Source organism: Myotis daubentonii, chromosome 9 (assembly GCF_963259705.1).
Source record: "Myotis daubentonii chromosome 9, mMyoDau2.1, whole genome shotgun sequence".
Lineage (NCBI taxonomy): Eukaryota > Metazoa > Chordata > Mammalia > Chiroptera > Vespertilionidae > Myotis > Myotis daubentonii.
The window spans coordinates 76,452,328-76,469,836 of NC_081848.1; the positions used below are offsets into that span (position 1 = coordinate 76,452,328).

Consider the following 17,509-nt stretch of genomic DNA (forward strand, 5'->3'; position numbering starts at 1 on the left):
GGTCTAGCCACATTGAAAAGACCATTTTGATCATTTCCCCCTGCTGTGTTGTAACAAGAACTTTCCTGTGTGTTTCACTGGATGCTGAGAGGAAGTGGTATTTTTGCTCTCTGCTCAGAAAGGACCTCATCTGCTTGCTGTGAGCAGCCGTGTCCCATTTTCTTCTTTAAATGGTCTGAGTGATCATTAGCACACACATATGTTAGAAAGTCAGAGGTAGCGCAAAAACTAACTAAATGAGTAGAAAATTAGGGCATTAAGGGAAAGGTAAGAAGCTTATATTTTGACAAATAATTTCATCTGGGTATTCTACCAGACCATGCGACATTATTCCAAATTTTAAAGCATTTCATTAGTAAAAGTAAGTATATAGTTATATTTGGGTCCCTGGCCTAGAAGCTCAGTGTGATGTCTTATTCGAATGGTTGTGCACCTGGGTAGATCCCTGAGTTAAATGTCACCGTTGTCACGAACTTCAGTAGTATTATGTGTCTCTTCTTCATATTCTCTGGAGAAAGGAGCCCCCTGTGTCACGTGCCAGGCCTCTGCCATACACAATCATGTTTGTTTCCACAAGTTTGACAGCAAGCCCTTGTTTCTACACACCGCACAGCTAGCAGATAATGGAGTCCGGATCTGAAACCCAGGTTCTGTGATGGTAAAACCCATGCTATCTCCATTATAACCAGTGATTGCAAGGCTCTGTCATGTATCCAAAGACTTCAGCCTGTCTTTCTAGATTGTTAAAGACTATTTTTTCTTTTATCAAATGATGGCGATTGCAAGATGGCAGCTAACAAAAGTGTCCCAAGTTGTCAACGTAAAAAATGTGGCCTCTGTATCTCAATTTTCAAGCTTAAATCTCATTGGCCTGGGAACTGACAGAGCTGGGGGAAGAGGCAGCATGCATGTTCTCCTGGCAAGGGCTCCATTGCAGACTCCAGCACAGCCTGGGCTCACTGGGGTTTATCTGGAAAAGGGCTGGGCTGCATCAAGGGACGAAGGTGATCACATGCTTCTTCTGACCACACTTCTTTGCCATTGAGTGGTGTTGACTCTTGGACAGCTTAGCAGAGCCCTGGTCATTTGAATGATCTTTTAAAAACCAAAAAGGATTAAATTTTTAAAAAACTGGATAAGCCATCTTCGGGAAGAGAGACAAAACTTGGACTACCATCATGGATGACTTCTCTGTGTCTGGGATGGGAAGGCTTGAGCTCGGAGGCATTTTAATTTAGCGAGACTTAGGCTGTGCGTCTATGCACTTTGGAGCTTCAGGTTTTAGAGCTCATCCCTTCTGCCCAGCAGTCTCTAACCGTGGCCTTCACTTCTGTGTTCCTGCCAATGACATATCTGGGTTTGATCTCCATTTCTTTTAGCCTGTGACCCTGGGCAAGTGACTTTCTGTCAAATGGGACAGGGACACTTGCCTCTGAGAGTTACAGGGCGGGCAGTTCTTAGAAAACCCTCATCTTGCCCTGGCCGGTGTGGCTCAGTTGGTTGGGCATTGTCCCACGCACCAAAAGGTTGCTGGTTGGATTCCCCATCAGGGCACATGTCTGGGTTACGGGCTCAATCCCTGCAAGGGGGCATGCAGGAGGCAGCCAATTGATGTTATACTCTCACATCGATGTTTCTCTCTCTCCCTCTCTCTTTCTCTCTCTCTTCTGGCCTTTCTTTTCTTTGCTGTGATGATCCAAGGTAATAGGGACAAAAGCACCTGGCAGGTAGCTATTCGGTGGGACCTAGTGTCCTAGTTATCAGTGAACTGGAATTCAGGGTACTCTGAGTTGCTTCCTTTGTTTTTATTTTCTTGCCAATGTTTCCAGATTCCCAGGTGTGCCTGGGGGAGGCCGTTACTCCTACTCCTAGCTGTGCCCCTCTGACGGGATAAGGGAGGTGCCCAGCGGTCCCTAACCACAGCCTTCATTTCTGTTGTAGTGCCAACAACATGCCCAAGCAGGTCGAAGTGCGGATGCCCCACAGCCACCTCAGCTCGGAGGAGCCGCCCAAACACCGGAACCTGGGGCTGCGGCTGTGCAGCAAGCTGGGGAAGAACCTGCTGCTCACTCTGACGGTGTTGGGTAGGTGGCAGGCGCCTCCCCACCAGCCCCTCTTCTCTGGCTCTCTCCTGGCTCCGTGGGGAAGCTGGTTCCTGCAGCCAGCCCTCTGACTGTTCCGCAAAGGCCCCGTTTGCCCAGGCCTCAGTGGTGTCACCGTCCCCCTCATCTGCCCTAACCATGTGTTCGCTCTTAGGGAGCCTAGTGGTCCTCAGATCTCAGTATGCCCAGACACTGCCCCTGAGTGTGGCGGCATGCAGGTCCCCAGGGACACCTACTTGGGGAGACTTGGCTTTGGGCCACCTGGAGTAAGTCCTGGACTCTGTATCTTAACAAACCAGGATTCCAAAGCAGGTGATCAGTGTACTGCATTGAGAGAACTACCCGCATCAAGACAAAGGCGACCACTAAGACGGCATTCAAAATCTAACCTTTTCCAAACATTTCACTGACTTATGTTAGTTCAGCACATTAGCTAATGAGGCCAGCATGGGGGAGGCTTGTCTGATGCTTCAATCTGCTTCTGGTCTGTCTCAAAAATCATATTCCCCTGCTTCAGGCCTCACCCACGCCATAGTTGTTTTTTCATGTGTGACTGTTAATATCATTTTGGCCTTAGGTTTTCAACCAGGGTTTATTGAAAATGTGGTAAATTGCAGTTTCTTGTAATGACAACCACACCATTTCCTTTCCTGATCCCTCCCTTGTTCTTCAGCTCTCACTTAGGCAGCACACAGAAGCAATGAACAGCTCACCTCTCCACCCCCACACACAGACGCACACCCTTCATTCCATGGCTCCTGCTTTGAGTCAGTCATCTTGAGTGGGAGTTTGCCATAGTTCAGTTCACTCAATAAAAGGAAACCGCAGGCCTGGTAGGGTTTTCCAAGGGTTACCCTCCACAAAAACACAAGTCATTCATCATAGGTCTTGAAGAAGTGTAGTTTTCACCTGGAGAAGAAGCAAGATCAGGCTTTGGGCCATGTCCCTCCCTTTGCATGCCAGGGGTTAACACGATTGGCCAAAGATCCTGGGACTCCCTCCCTCACTCGCAGCCTGTGGTGCTATGACCCGAATGGTGGTTGGCACAAGGACTGTTTATGTTGGCTGCCTGTCTGAAGAGATCTGAAGCTCTTCTTGTGGAATCCCTGACTATGCAAAATGAAAGGCTTCTGCCAGCATCTCTGCCCCAATTGTTTCCTCCCAGATGATACCTTTTTAGAGACCCTCCTTGATCTCCCATAAGAGCAGCAAGTCCAATGATTACATAAGAGGCTATAGAAGTCAAGGACAAAAGTCTCGAGGGTAAGCCACGGGGAAATTATTGGTAATTAAAGGAATTAGAAGAAAAAAGGAAATTCACATCAGTCAATTAAATGCTCCTTTTACCAGGTATCCAGTTAAAAAAGGAAAGAAATACATTAAACCCCATGCCGTGTGGCCAGGCCTGGGCTGAAAGGAGAAGCAATATCTGGCACTTGGATTGTTTCTACTGACAATCTCTGACTCTACATGTGGACGCTGGCCTCAAAAATCTTGGAGTCTAGTTGCCATGACATACTTCCCATAAAGCCTTGAGAACACTCTCCTTGACTCTCCCAGAGCTGCCTTTTAGAATAGCTGGAGATACAAAATATTCTCCTACTAATCAACATCTGCTTCACTTATCTAGTGGTATTTTTGTTACATGCTATTCATCATCTGATAATAGAGAAGTATGAGAAAGGTGAATGTCACTGAAACAAGTTCTTAAAGTTATTTATTTGACTAGAGTAAAAAACAATAATAAATCCAGATTTCCCCCCTTCCTTATAGGTGTCATCCTGGGGGCAGTATGTGGAGGGCTTCTTCGCTTGGCATCTCCTATCCACCCTGATGTGGTTATGTTAATAGCCTTCCCAGGGGATATACTCATGAGGATGCTAAAAATGCTCATTCTCCCTCTAATCATCTCCAGTTTAATCACAGGTAAGTCCTTCTCTGGTGCCTGGCCAAGTGGGTCCTACTCGTGCTCTGGCTTTTGGGTTGACCATTGAATATCAATTTACTTGAAGGGATGAATGTGATCATCTAAGTCATTTCCTGTCTCTAAAATGGGGACAATCAGCCCTAAAATAAGTTTGCCGTCTATTGGTCAGTCCATCCACCTGTCCAGCAACAAATGATTAAAAAAATAGCCTTATGTTAAAAATGATGGTATCTGTAGTGCTTTCAATTTTTAATGTATACTTTTCTCATTTTCTAGATTATAGTTTGTTCAGAAACTGATAAAGGTAATAAATAGGAAAGGAAACATTTCTTTACTACTTAATTGTGTGTAGAGGGAAACAAGTATTAAAATAAATGAAATACTAGATATAAAAGCTGTTTGACTTTTTCAGAAGAAAGTTACCCTTATGTATATCATGGTCACTTGTTTTGGCTGAAAAAAATTATGAAAGAATCTTTTTCTCTCCATGGACTTATACGGGTACTCTCCTTCTGACCAAATGATATTCCTAGAACAGCACATATATTGTTATAGTTTAGAGACTAAGTGCTGAGTGAAGGGTGAGACTGGGCTTTGGTCTATATTTAGGTGCCAACCGGCTGGGTGGCCTTAAGAGAGTCGTCCCTCTGGACTGTCCACCTTGTGAAGAAAGTGGGGCTCTGGTCATTCCAAGAGGTTCTGAGGCTAAGCCAGGCTGTTCTATGGTCTCATAGCTGGTCGACCAGTGAGCCCCGTAACTGGAAATGCTGGGATTGGGTTTCCAGAACATCTTATCATTTCATTCAGCCCAGATTGAGTGAAGCTGTGCTTTCACCTTAAATGCTCCTTTCCAAAACAGACAAAATGTTCTCCATGCCTGTTTAACAGATTGTACGCTGGCCAACCTGGTGAGGATATCTAGCTTCCATTAACTAGAATTGGACTGTAGGTTGTAAGGAGAAGTGGGTCATAGGTGGGTCGGCTTAATCCAAAAAAGTTAATATCAATGACTTCCTCCCCACTCCAAAAATGGGTGCGCTCTCTCTGTGTCGTGAAAGCAGGAACTGAAACTGAGAAGTAGAAAAACTAAAGAAACAACTGGAAAATACCCATGAAGGCTGGAATTTTTGTGACTGGCTGGGATTTCCTCCAACAATCACAGAGCCAAGCCCAGTAGAGATGAAGCACCCCTCTTTTGGGGTGGCTTATGCATGTGTCCTTCAATCCCTACACAAAGTCAAGACTGGAAGAGGGTTGTGCTATATCAGTATTCCGGCTCCATTTCAATGACCAGTAACATAGCAAAAAATGTTGAGGCTTGACATAGGGCTACCAGCTTCCTATTTTCCCACGTGAGGACATTAAAAGCAACAACAACAAAGAAAGCAAGTAAAAAACTAGCATGCACCAGCACCATGCCTTCGTACAAGAAAGGGTATTTTGACACCAAATCAGTGGGAAGCACATCATCTCAGAATTAAAACTCTAATTGATTCAACTTGAACTCCACATTGCAGATGGATAAAAAGTAGTCACCAGCCAGTGTTTACACTCTGGACCAGAGGTCTCCAGCTCTCCCCAGTTCTGTCAAACACATCCTTGCAAAAACGGAATTGCAAACTGTGGGGTTGACCAGCTAGCTAGTAGAAAGAGGTTTAACTTAGCATCGATGCATTTGAATAATAGGAAGCCAAGTTCTAGGTATGCAGAGATGGGTAGTTATCAGAAACATCACAGAATTAATCCTTCTGGTTTTCTTTCCAATCCAGGGTTGTCAGGCCTGGATGCTAAAGCCAGTGGGCGCCTGGGCACGAGAGCCATGGTGTATTACATGTCCACCACCATCATCGCCGCGGTCCTGGGCGTCATCTTGGTCTTGGCTATCCACCCAGGGAACCCCAAACTTAAGAAGCAGCTGGGGCCTGGGAAGAAGAATGACGAAGTGTCCAGCCTGGATGCCTTTCTGGACCTTATTCGAAATCTCTTCCCGGAAAATCTTGTCCAAGCCTGTTTTCAACAGGTAATGCCCAAGTTCTGATGTTCTCGCCTCCCACAAGCCCAGTTACACAGGTGCTAACTGAGAATCTGTCTTAATGAATCAAATCTGGAGAGTGAATTTCTTAGCATTTACTTATCTCTGTTTTAGGGGTGTGTGAGGTGATCTGGGGCAGGATTTGGGGCTTGGAGTCACGTGGATTTTTTAACCTCCCTGCCCTTTTTTTTTAACCTCACAATACCACTTCTCCTTTTTTTTCCCCCCTTTCTTTCTTTTTTGTTCCTGCCTCTGCATCATCCAAGGGCACATTTTTATCACCTTTGCCTACAACCCTCTAGAGTTCCCACTGGTTCTTGATCTTGGCAGTATAGCCAACCCACATGCGGTGTGTTTAAAAATGCATATGCTTAACGGAATCAAAACCTGGGAATGGGGTATTTTTTAAACTGTGGAAGTAACGCATGAGAATTGTGAAAAGTTTAAATTGTATAGATGTAAATAAAGTAAAAATGCAAGTCTTCACTTCCCTTCCATAGAGCTACTCATGTTGAGTTTGTGTGTGTATGTGTAAAATGCATGTGTGTATAATTTTTTAAAATTAATCCTCACCAATGATATTTTTCCATTGATTTTTAGAGAGCATGGGAAGGAGGGAGAGGGAGAGAGAGAGACAGAGAGACAGAGAAAGAAACATATATGTGAGAGAGAGACATCGATTGGTTACCTCCCTCACCCACCCTGGACAGGGTGGGAAATGAATCTGCAACCCAGGTACGTGCCCTTGACCTTGGCCAGAAATCAAATCTAAGACCCTTCGGTTCTTGGGCCAATGCTCTATTATTGAGCCACACTGGCCAGGGCTAATGTTTAAAATTTAATTCCACCCAAATGCTACTGCATTATACATATTGCTTTTGCCTTTTCATTTAAAAATGTTTTAGCATTCTCTATCTCCCTCTTTCTCTTCCCCTCTCTCTCTCTCACCTGCTCCCTTTTGTCATGATTGCATAGTATTTCTAAAGGATAAATTCCTAGAAATGAAAATGTCCTGCCAAAGAGTTTTATATTTTGAATTTGCTGGGTGTTGCAAAACGGCCCTCCACAAGTTTGCAGCGATGTATACTTCTACCAACTGCCAATAGGCACATCTATTTTTAAAACTGTGATTCTTAAAAACAGATGATTCTGCTGAGTGGAACCACTGAAATAGCTGCCTGGTGCCCACTCACCAGCCTGCTGTCTGGCCCCAAGGCCAGTTCAGGCTGGAATACACTTCAGTTCCCATCAGCTCCAGTGGAAACTAAACTAGAAGCAAGAAGCTTCCTCCAGCCATTTCCAGGGAATCACAGAAGAATGGCCTTAGGAAATAGGTCACTCAGAGGAAAAGCCCGTATTCCCAGCTGCCCCCAAAATGCAATTGCCAACCACTGCTGAGCCTCCATTACTCTGGGTTGGGATAGGTCCTCCGACTCCCGATGCCACTTATAACAAGGAGCTATGCTAACAGGAGCCATTCCAGGCTGGGGAAGCCGGATGGGGAGCGGGTGGAAACAGGCTAAGGAAGGGGTGCTTACTGGCACTCTGTCTGTGTAATGTGCTGAGCCAGCTGCTTAGAAGATGAAATCACTTGCTTTGAACTCAAGCCTTGTTGCTTTAGTATCTCAGGATAGATCTGCAGTTGGCTCCTGTGGTCCTTTTGTTCCTGGGAGCATGGCTCTGTTGGTCATGGATGCTCATGGAGTTCTGTCTTTTTTTTTTTTTTTCTTAATGCTTTTATTGATTTCAGAGAGGAAGGGAGAGGGAAAGATAGAAACATCAATGATAGAGAATCATTGATTGGCTGCCTCCTGCGTAACTCCTCCTGGGGATTCAAACCCACAACCTGGGCATGTGCCCTGACCGGGAATTGAACCATGACCTTCTGGTTCATAGGTTGATGCTCCACCACTGAGCAACACCAGCTGGGCAATCCTGAATTCTCTCTTCATGCCAACACTGCCCAGACCAAGGGGCCTACACCTACCTGTTCCCCCACATCACACCCTCAGCCTGGGCTTTCTCCCTCCCTGAGCAAGAGCATGTGGCCAGGCTGGCAGAGAGCACCCCTCCATGCTTCGGAGAACCCTGTGCCTGGTTCTCTCCTATTTCAGATCAATGCTCAGACAAGCATTGCCTAGCCTTGGGTCCAGCTGCAGCAGGGTTGGGCCATAGAGTTTATCATGTAGCACATGTGGTGGAAAGAACTCAGTGGTGGTCAGGCCATCTGAGTTCAAGCCCCAGCTTTGCCAATAACTCTCTGACGTCAGACAAGTCACTTGAGTTCTCCATGCTTCCTTTTCCATATCTATTCGGGGTTCAGCCATCTGTTGCCTTCTACATGCCGGTGCTGACATTCTGGGACCCCGCATGAGTTCTATTTTAATGCTCCCGGCGGTAGTGTTTCTCTGGGCTCAGATGTGGGTTTTCACAGCACTGGCACCTTTAAAAATAGGACGGCTGCCACAGACATCGAGGAATAGCATGAGAGGTTCTTGGGAGGCCATTTGCACAGAGATGCTTGGGGACACCGAGTAAGGCTTGGCATCACTAGCTAGAAGGAGCAGATGTTCCCCACCTTACATCTGGATCTGAAATACAAGCCAACACCCCTGCCGTGGTGGCTGCTGGCGGCTGGCACATCTGGCACCCAGATGGAGATCCCAGCAGAGCCTGGCCCTGGGCGGACCCACACGAGTTGGTCTGTGCAGACTTTGTCCCACGGGAGCCAGGCAGGAAAGAGCTAAACAGGCAGATCACGTGGTGCTGGTCTACCTCCCCCCAAGACCCTGCCCTCCTCTTCTCGACCAGGTTCCCTCATGAGGGACTGGGAGGGTCATCCAACAGGGCCTCACAGTTATGAAGAATGTTCGTGTGGGACATTTGACCTTGTGCTGAGGGACAGAGCTACAATCACCAGAATAAAAAAAGCAGACTCCCCCCCCCGCCCACAGACACACACTTGAAGCTCATGTCCCATCACTAAAGCCTTCTGTCTGTAGCATGGTACCAATGCGTGTTATAAGCCCTGTAATTATCATGTGACGAGGACAGTCGTATCCCACCATCCTATATAATAAAGAGCTAATATGCTAATTAGACCGAACAGCCGAATGACCTTCCGGATATCCTTCCGGGCGACCTTCCAGAAGAAGCCAGGACTGCGAGGGCCGGCCAAGGCTGCAAGGGGCTGCAAGGACCGAGCCCCCTGCATGAATTTCGTGCATCGGGCCTCTAGTATGTGTATCAAAAAATAAAACAAAACTGTTAAACACAAATATAAAACGTTCCCTAATTTTCATAACCTTGTTTTGGTACTTCCTAATTGTTTTTTAACCTAACGGGGAACTTAAAAACACATAAGCAGCCAGGCTGCTGGTAACCGTTTAGACCAAACCTCATCCCTCTGTGTTTTTCTCTTTCACTCCGTTAGATTCAGACGGTGACGAAGAAAGTCCTGGAGGCGCCTGAGTCCGAAGAGGAGATTAATGTCACCACCTCTGTCGCCTCCCTGCTGACCCAGACTGTGACAGAGGCACCAGCGGAAATGAAGGTGGTTATCAAGAAGGGTCTGGAGTTCAAGGACGGCATGAATGTCTTAGGTAGGCAACCTGGTATTCATCTCCCTGGGAAAGCCTGCCTGCCTCAGAGACAATGGCCAGCCTCTCCTGCATCTCAGCAGCGCAGCATCCCTCACTCCCTCCGCAGGAAGCCAATGACTCTGCTGTCCGCTAGGTGGAGCCGGAGGGTGGTTGGAGGACCACTGGGGCTGAGAGTGGAGGGATTAGGAAGAGGGAGGTGGGCAGCCGCAGTACCAGGAGGGGGCATGATGCGTAGAGGTCAGGGATGGGGAAAGACACAGGATAAACACGCACTGGACTCGATCCCTGACTTCCTGCGTGGTGTGGGCAAGTCACTTTCTCTGACTCTCCATTTCATGCAGTTACACATCCAATTCTTTCATTTCTTAAGCATTTTTGTTTGAGTTGCCCCTGTATATCAGTACCGCGCTAGGCAGGGGGGATGTCCTACCCCAGCTCTCACAGTCTATAAACAAATGCAGTGCTATCAGGAATACAAAGTGTTGGTGTCAAGAGAAGTTTATCAAAAGGAGACCATCTCGTTTAACTTTCTGGAATTCTAATGAGCCCTTTCCCCTAGCCTGGAGCCTTCTTCGTATTCCATCCTAGAGGTTCTTGGGTTCTGTAGTTGGACAGACTGGGTTTGGGTCCCTTATGGACCACTCACTGGTTGCCTGACCACAGGCAGTTGCCTCGCTTCTCAAGCTTCATTGGTAAAGTGGGGATGGGGTGGGCATTTCCCTTGCAGATCATTATGAAGGTTCAATGAGATTGTGCATGTAGAACACAATTGTACATGCCACAGGCTTCATCCATGTGCGCTACCATCATTATTAAAGTGAGCTGAGGAACCAACTCAATAAGGAAACACCCTCCACAGAGGAGAGAGTTCCCTATAATGTGAGTGACTCCAGTTTGCTCACTTACTCCCCCGGGGTCCCTACCTAATCCCCATCCACTATTAGAATGGCGTCTCCAAGACAAGAAAGAGGGACATTGGCCACAAACTGGGGAAAATGGGGAATCTGGGTGGAGGAAGTATGTTGATCCATGCGAGCAAGACTTCTAAGGATTCGAGGGAGAGTTGTTTAGGGAGCGCTCAGTGGTCCTTCCACTTGGCCATCTAGGAGATTGAACATCCTCATCTCTTTAGTAGGCCTGTCAGATAAAATACAGAATGCCCAGTTAAATGTGAATTTCAGATAAACAACAAATATTTTTTTTTAGTGAATAGCCCAAATATTACATGGGACATACTGATATTTTTTTAAAATAATTCTTTTTTGCCTTGGCCAGTGTGGGTCAGTTGGTTGAATGTTGTCCCATGCACCAGAAGGTCGTTGTATTTCCCCAGTCAGGGCACATGCCTAGGTTGCTGACTCAATCCCCAGTAGGGGCCGTGCAGGAGGCAGTGGGTCAATGTTTCTCTCTCTCTCCCTCTCCCTTCCTCTCTCTTTAAAATCAATTAATTTTTTTTATGTATTGTTGATCTGAAATTCAAATTCTAACTAGGTAACCTGTTTGTCTATTTTAAATTTGATAACCGTACTCCTGTTTATCCAGAACGGTCTGAAGAGGTGGGGGGAGAAGAGGTGGGATTGTCCAACTACTGAAAAGCAGAAATGTCAGTAGAGATTTTTTTCTTTTTCTTTTTCTTTTTTTTTTTTTTTTGGCCTGGCAGGAAGCAGGTTGGGTAAGTGTTTAGTAAGTGGGACTGAGGGTGGTGATAAGCTGACTTGGTTGCCAGGCAATGGAAGATAAACAAACACTGTTGACATCAGTGTGAGAAAAAGGAGGAAGGAGAGAGGAGAGAGTGGAAGAGTCCTCTGAGAAGGAGGGTTTGCAAATGTCCTCAGCATCCACCCCTGAGTAGCTCCTGTCTCCCACTGCCCAGATAGCTGTGACTCTGTCAGGACCTTCCCAACTACCCTTGCTTTCCCCAACCCAGTGGTCAACATGGCTCCACAGTCTTCCTGGAGGAAGTTGAAGCCATGAGTAATTCCAGGGCTTTGGAGTGAATCATTCAGGAAACTTTCAAGGTCTTTTCCAGAGTCTCGGTGGATTCTGGGAAGTCACGCAACCTTTGACTACTGGGGAGTTTCAACACAACTCACTACTCTCTCAATCCCAGTGACCAAGTCTGAGAGGGCTCTGTTCAAGTGAAATACCACTGTTCCAGAGTGAGTCCAGTGAGTCAGTGTTTCCAGAGGGAAATAACGAGCTGGACAGGGCTTTCGACTGCCCTTCGAGGCTCTGGAAAGCCAAGGGCCGTTAGGCTGCTGAGAAACTTCCCATTTACAAATCACGGCTGAAATAACGGTTCTTTCCATGTTTTCCAAAGACGGAGATGGTGAATTTCTTTGTGCTTTGTTTTTGGCTTTGGAAAGTCCCAAGGATCAAGCATTGCAATAAATAAAGATAAAACCCTGGCTCTGGCCTCACACTTTTTAAAAGATTTCATTTCTTTCCCAGAAAACCTCCAGAGCACTTCTGGGCTGCACACGAATCCCAACTGCTTAAATGGCCTGTGGGAGAATGCTCCTTTAATCCAGTGCCGTAGGCTGCTCGGCCACGCCACGGCCCACTGATCGCTCCTTTACACAGCCCTCTCTCGTACTCATGGATACGGCCAGTTTCTGCTGACGCTGCAAGGGGAACTTTTTAATTCCAGTTCTTTGGGACTTTGAGATCTTGCTCATTTTCTCTTAAATTTTCCAAATGAGATTAACTAAGTAATAGTAGCTGCTGCTGTCGGCCAGAATGTTCAGATTACATGCACCTCACAAACTCCTCTCCATGGGCTCAAGAGAAGGGCCTGAGGATAGCCTGGATTCGATCTCATACATTGCTGCTGAGTTAGGCCACCCTCTGCTGGATCTAATTCTCATTGAGCCGTTGCCTTCATGGCCAGTAACTCCCTTGTAAGTCACTTTGTCAGTCTTCTTGGCCAAGAGCTGAAAAGGGAAAATACTAAATGTGGAGGATTAACAACCTGAGTGCAAGTACTGGATTCTTTTTGCTGAAGACAGAGAGGTTCCAGTGAAGGGCAGCTGCGTAATCTGGCTTGATATGTGCTTGGTGGGGGTGGTAAGTGGATTTGGTGACTAGGGAAAAGGTGAAATCAGAGTTTCAGAGAAAGAATTCCCCTCTAAGAATCAGATGATCGGATTATATTACAATTTCCCTGATAAAGCTCAAGACTTTATCAATAACTGGACACCATAGGAAACTGGCTCTCAGAGGGAGGGACTGGAAATTAGGCCTGCCAAACTGGCACAGGTTAGGGGTGGGGAAGAGGGAGAAGAGAGAGGGGAGAGAGGCTGGCCCATACTGCAGATCAGAGAGGAAAGTCAGATGGGCAGCAAGATCCTGTAGTCAGGGGGCGGCAACATTGATTTATAGTCCTTGCAAGTTGTCAGAAGTGGAGCCCCAAGAGGAGCAATACTGGGCCAGAGGGGGATTGGTGGGCACATGGTGATTGGCAATCAGAAATCCAGACAGTCCCCAGGCAGTCATGGGGACGTTTGTTAGCTATGTAGTGCACCCCATCCCAGGGCGATCTGAGTGAGACTCCAGGCCAGACAGGCGGTTGGTGAGAAGAAAAAAGCCAGGTCTTAAAGGAACTAGTGTAGAGGGTAGGTTCCTAGCACTAAAAACTCAGGCACAGGGAATGAGGCAAAAACTAGCACAGAGATAAGACCCAAGGTTGAGTGTAGGAGTTGGTCCAGGCCTTACTGCAATTTGATGCTAACATTAAGAGACGGGGATGGAGCTCCTCAAATCCTCTGGTGGGGGTGTTAAGATTGGCGCCAGACGCTGAAGTGGGGCTGGATTTAGATGTAAGTCAACTGATAGATATCAAGTGAAGGGAGAAAGGCTGAGGGGCTAGGAAGTAACAAAGTCTAAATTCTGTCTTTAAGATCCGGAAAAAAATACAATTTTAAAAAGCATTCTTATCATTTTGACCAATAAAAAAAAATTATGATGAATTAATAACTAACAGCTTAAACCCAACAAACTAGGTCAGTTGGGGTTTCCCAACTGTTTTGGATTTCTCTTTGCTTTCCATTTGATTTCTCAACATTCCTCTTCCTTCTTACGTTAGGCAGTAGCCGTAGAAAAGTAATGTTTTGTTTAGGATTTTCCTAGAGTGAAACGTATCAGCCATGCATTAATTTGGGATAACACCAAACCAATATAGACATGACCCTAGCAGAGGCTTTACTGGCTAATTGGTCTCTGCTATTCTCATATTGGCTCCAAAGTTTGCATGCTAATCCCCAAGTCCCAACAAACCATTTTTTCCCCGAATTAATCTATGGACTAATAAAATCTGCTTACACATTATGCCGTAAGCGAGGAGGAGAAAGTAGAGAGTACTTTTTAATTTGGAATGAAAATGAATTCATTCTCTTTAAGGAGCTTACACTGCGGATAGTTCAACTGGCTCAGGTACAGTGTTGAGGGAAGCCATCATTATTGGGGGAAGGTATGATAAATGCTTTTGACGTCTAATGCTTTTGTCTTTTCGTGCCTCATTCACAGGGTGGGTCGCAGGCATGAGCATGTGGCTCCATACATCGGGGATGGTAAAGGACACGCAAGAAGCAACACAGACTCAATAATGTTGTGTCCTTCTGTGCAATGTGATTCATCCAACAGGTCTGATAGGGTTTTTCATTGCTTTCGGCATCGCCATGGGGAAGATGGGCGAGCAGGCCAAGCTGATGGTGGAATTCTTCAGCATCTTGAATGAGATTGTAATGAAGTTAGTGATCATGATCATGTGGTGAGTAGGATTGTTCTTCTTCATTGTGGGGGGGTGGGGTGGGGGATGAGGAGGTCTTGGGGTCCCCAGAAAATATGAGAGCCCTCCCAGCAGGAAAGAGTGGGTTGGGTGTGGACCAAGCAAAGGGCTCTCTGGAAGGACTCTGAGAAAGAGATGCAAATCTTTTTTAAAAAAATTAGCCCGTGGGCCAAATTCTATCTGCCATTTATTTTGTAGGGCCTGCTATTTGAGGATGGGTGTTGTGTATTTATTTTGTTTGGGGGGAAAAGTCAAGAGTAATAATATTCTACAATGCATGGACATTATATGAATTGACAATCAGTGCCATACAGCCACACCTGCTTATTTGCATATTATCTAGGGTTGCTATTGTGCTAAATAGCAGAGCTGAGTAGTTCTGACCAAGACTGGGTAGCCTGCAAAACCTGAAATATTTACTATTTAGCCCTTTCCATAAAGAGTTTGCTGATCCCTGTCCTGGAAGAGGAAAATAAAAGAGAGAGAGAGGAAGAGAGATAAGATGGAAAAACCAATCAGTAATACTAAAGCTGAGCAATATCAGGAAATTAAAATAAGCCCAAGATACCAGGGATATGGCATGACCCACTGCCCCAGTATCCTCATGTCCGAAAGCAGTGCATCTTTGACCCAGTTACTCATGAATCAAATAGAAGAAAAAAGAGGCAGTTCTCAGACCAAGCAAGCAAAAGTGAAATCACAGAAGATATATTAGAACTATAAGTACTCTTAGGAATCTGGCCACTTCTGATTTTACAGAAGCGAAGACTGTGGCCTAAACATACTAAATTTTGATTCTTTAACATCACGATGAGGGTAATAATAAAAGCTATCATTTATTGATTTTCTTGTATCAGCCAAGAGTCAGGATAGGTGCTTAGTACCTATCAGATGTAATCCCAACAACCCTGCCAAGGTGAATTATTATTCCCATTTCACAGAAAAATAAACTGAGGCTCACTGGGGTGAATGGACTTGCCTAAGATTATATAGCCAGGGAGAGCTGGAGTTCATCATGTTGCTATAAAAATCATTGATGGGAAAGGGGGTGGGGGTGCTTTCATTTGAATCATCTAAGCAAGAACGCCTCCGCTTTGTTTCCTGTGTGTCTGTGGTCTATGTTCTGAAGTTTGGGGTAGCCCAGGAGATCATGAGTGTCCACTCCTTCACCAAGGAAGCCGTGCCATCTTCTGTTGCTGGAACCCTCTAGTGGTCCCGTATCTGACAGATTTTTACATGCATTTGTTTCAGACCTTTATGATGGTCCTGTCTGCCTGACCAGGAAAAATGAAGCAAAACATTATTAGACCAAACCACATTTGTGTTCTATTGGCCACAGGAATTCTGGGTGACGAACTCCCCATTTCTTCATGTCCCAGTCCTACCCACCTTCGCCCCCAACCTCCCTCTGGTCCTCTTCCCCTTCTCTGTGATGTTCCATGACATTTTACCTTCTTTTTTCTTCTTTTCCTTGGTCTCTGCTCCCATCTTATAAAGACAAAAATCTATTCTTGATTTTTTTTTATCTCCACCTACCGGAACACACTGATGTGCCTGTAGTAAGTTCTTACGAAAACTTCAGAACTAAGTGGGCTAGCTGAAGCCCCAGGGTCTCAGATCGTAAGATGGTCTTTGTGATTTCATGAACCACATTTAATGCACCTGGCTTGTTCAGATCATTGTTTTACTGTGTTGTTTTCTATTGTACTGATTCTGCCACTTCTTCAGGCAATCCTAGGTTTCTGAATATTTCTTTTGTGTGAAGATTTAAAGTCACACACAATATGATGCTGTAAACATTTTTAAAAGTCTTTTCAATCCATTATGAGCTCACAGAGAATTTAATAAATGGTGTTACATAAAGCAGAATAGAACTCTTGTTTTCTAGACCTTATAGCAGAGTGAGCATCCTTGCCCTTAAAATGCAGTTCATTCAGATCTCTGTATTATGATGCCAACGATGTGGGTGTTGTATGAAAGCTCCTTCCTTCATCTATTCTATACCAACGTCATTTCCACTGAGCCCCTGAAAGAAAGGGAATCTTCTAGGAAATCAGATGAGTCATGGGATAAAATGCAGCCTTTCTTCTCCCCAGCGATAGAGGTGGTGTGGATCAAGAAGTTTCCTAGTCACTGAAATCAGAACTCCTAAGGATTTAGCATCATATCCCAGGAGATGTAGAGCAATTGTGAGTCAGGAATAAGACCTACGGGATGATTTTTGACAGCTGTTAGTTACCTCATCTAGGCAGTCAGGAGGGTGTTACAAGATATGAGATGCCAATGCTGCACATTTCTTTCATTCTTAAGCTGCCCTGTCAGCAGTTGATAACAAAGAGAGTGAAAAGGTTCTGGATAAAAGAGCCAACCATTCTTTAACTGACTCCCTCAAAGCTTAAACAGAGTTCTTAGTGTATTCTTCTCTATGTGTTAGTAAGAATAGTAATAATAGCAAATTTAACATTGAAGAGATTATTATTATTCTAATAATTATTAAATTATAGCTTAGAGTAATTAACTTCTTGCCATATGCAATTGTACCATTTCAATTACTGTATTGCACCTATTTATTACTGAGAAGATAATAATAATTATTATAACCATTATTTTTAAAATACCTTTTTATTTATTTCAGAGAGGAAGAGAAAGATTGAAACATCCATGATGACAGAATCATGGATCAGCTGCCTCCTGCACACCCCCAACTGGGGATCTAGCCCACAATCTGGGCATGTGCCCTGACCTGGAATCGAACCATGACCTCCTGGTTCATAGGTCAACATTCAACCACTGAGCCATGCCGGCCAAGCTATAATCATTACTAAAACCATACTAAGACTTATCGAACTCCTGAATTAGGCTTACTACTATTCCAAGTACTTTACATGCATTAACTAATTTACTTTTTATAATAATACCTAAGAAAAATAGGTGCTTTAGTTAGCCCCATTTTCCAGATGAGAAAACTAAGAGGTTGGCTTGCTCAGTGTTGCACAGCCTAAGTGATAGGAGCTGCGTGGAAGTAAGTACCTAACTCAGCTTCTGTCTGACTTCAAGCTG

At 45.2% G+C, this 17,509-nt stretch overlaps 1 protein-coding gene across 4 annotated transcripts in view; it reads left to right on the forward strand.

Annotated features, from left to right (window-relative positions):
- Positions 1-17,509, forward strand: part of SLC1A2 (solute carrier family 1 member 2) — a 107,539-nt gene that overhangs the window by 50,231 nt on the left and 39,799 nt on the right. For all 4 annotated transcript variants that reach the window (XM_059709664.1, XM_059709662.1, XM_059709663.1 and 1 more), the window contains exons 2-6: positions 1,942-2,084; positions 3,876-4,028; positions 5,799-6,049; positions 9,495-9,663; positions 14,305-14,431. In XM_059709664.1, the coding sequence (XP_059565647.1) occupies positions 1,952-2,084; positions 3,876-4,028; positions 5,799-6,049; positions 9,495-9,663; positions 14,305-14,431 (833 nt within the window). In that variant the 5' untranslated portion in view covers positions 1,942-1,951. The remainder of the gene's footprint in view (positions 1-1,941; positions 2,085-3,875; positions 4,029-5,798; positions 6,050-9,494; positions 9,664-14,304; positions 14,432-17,509) is intronic.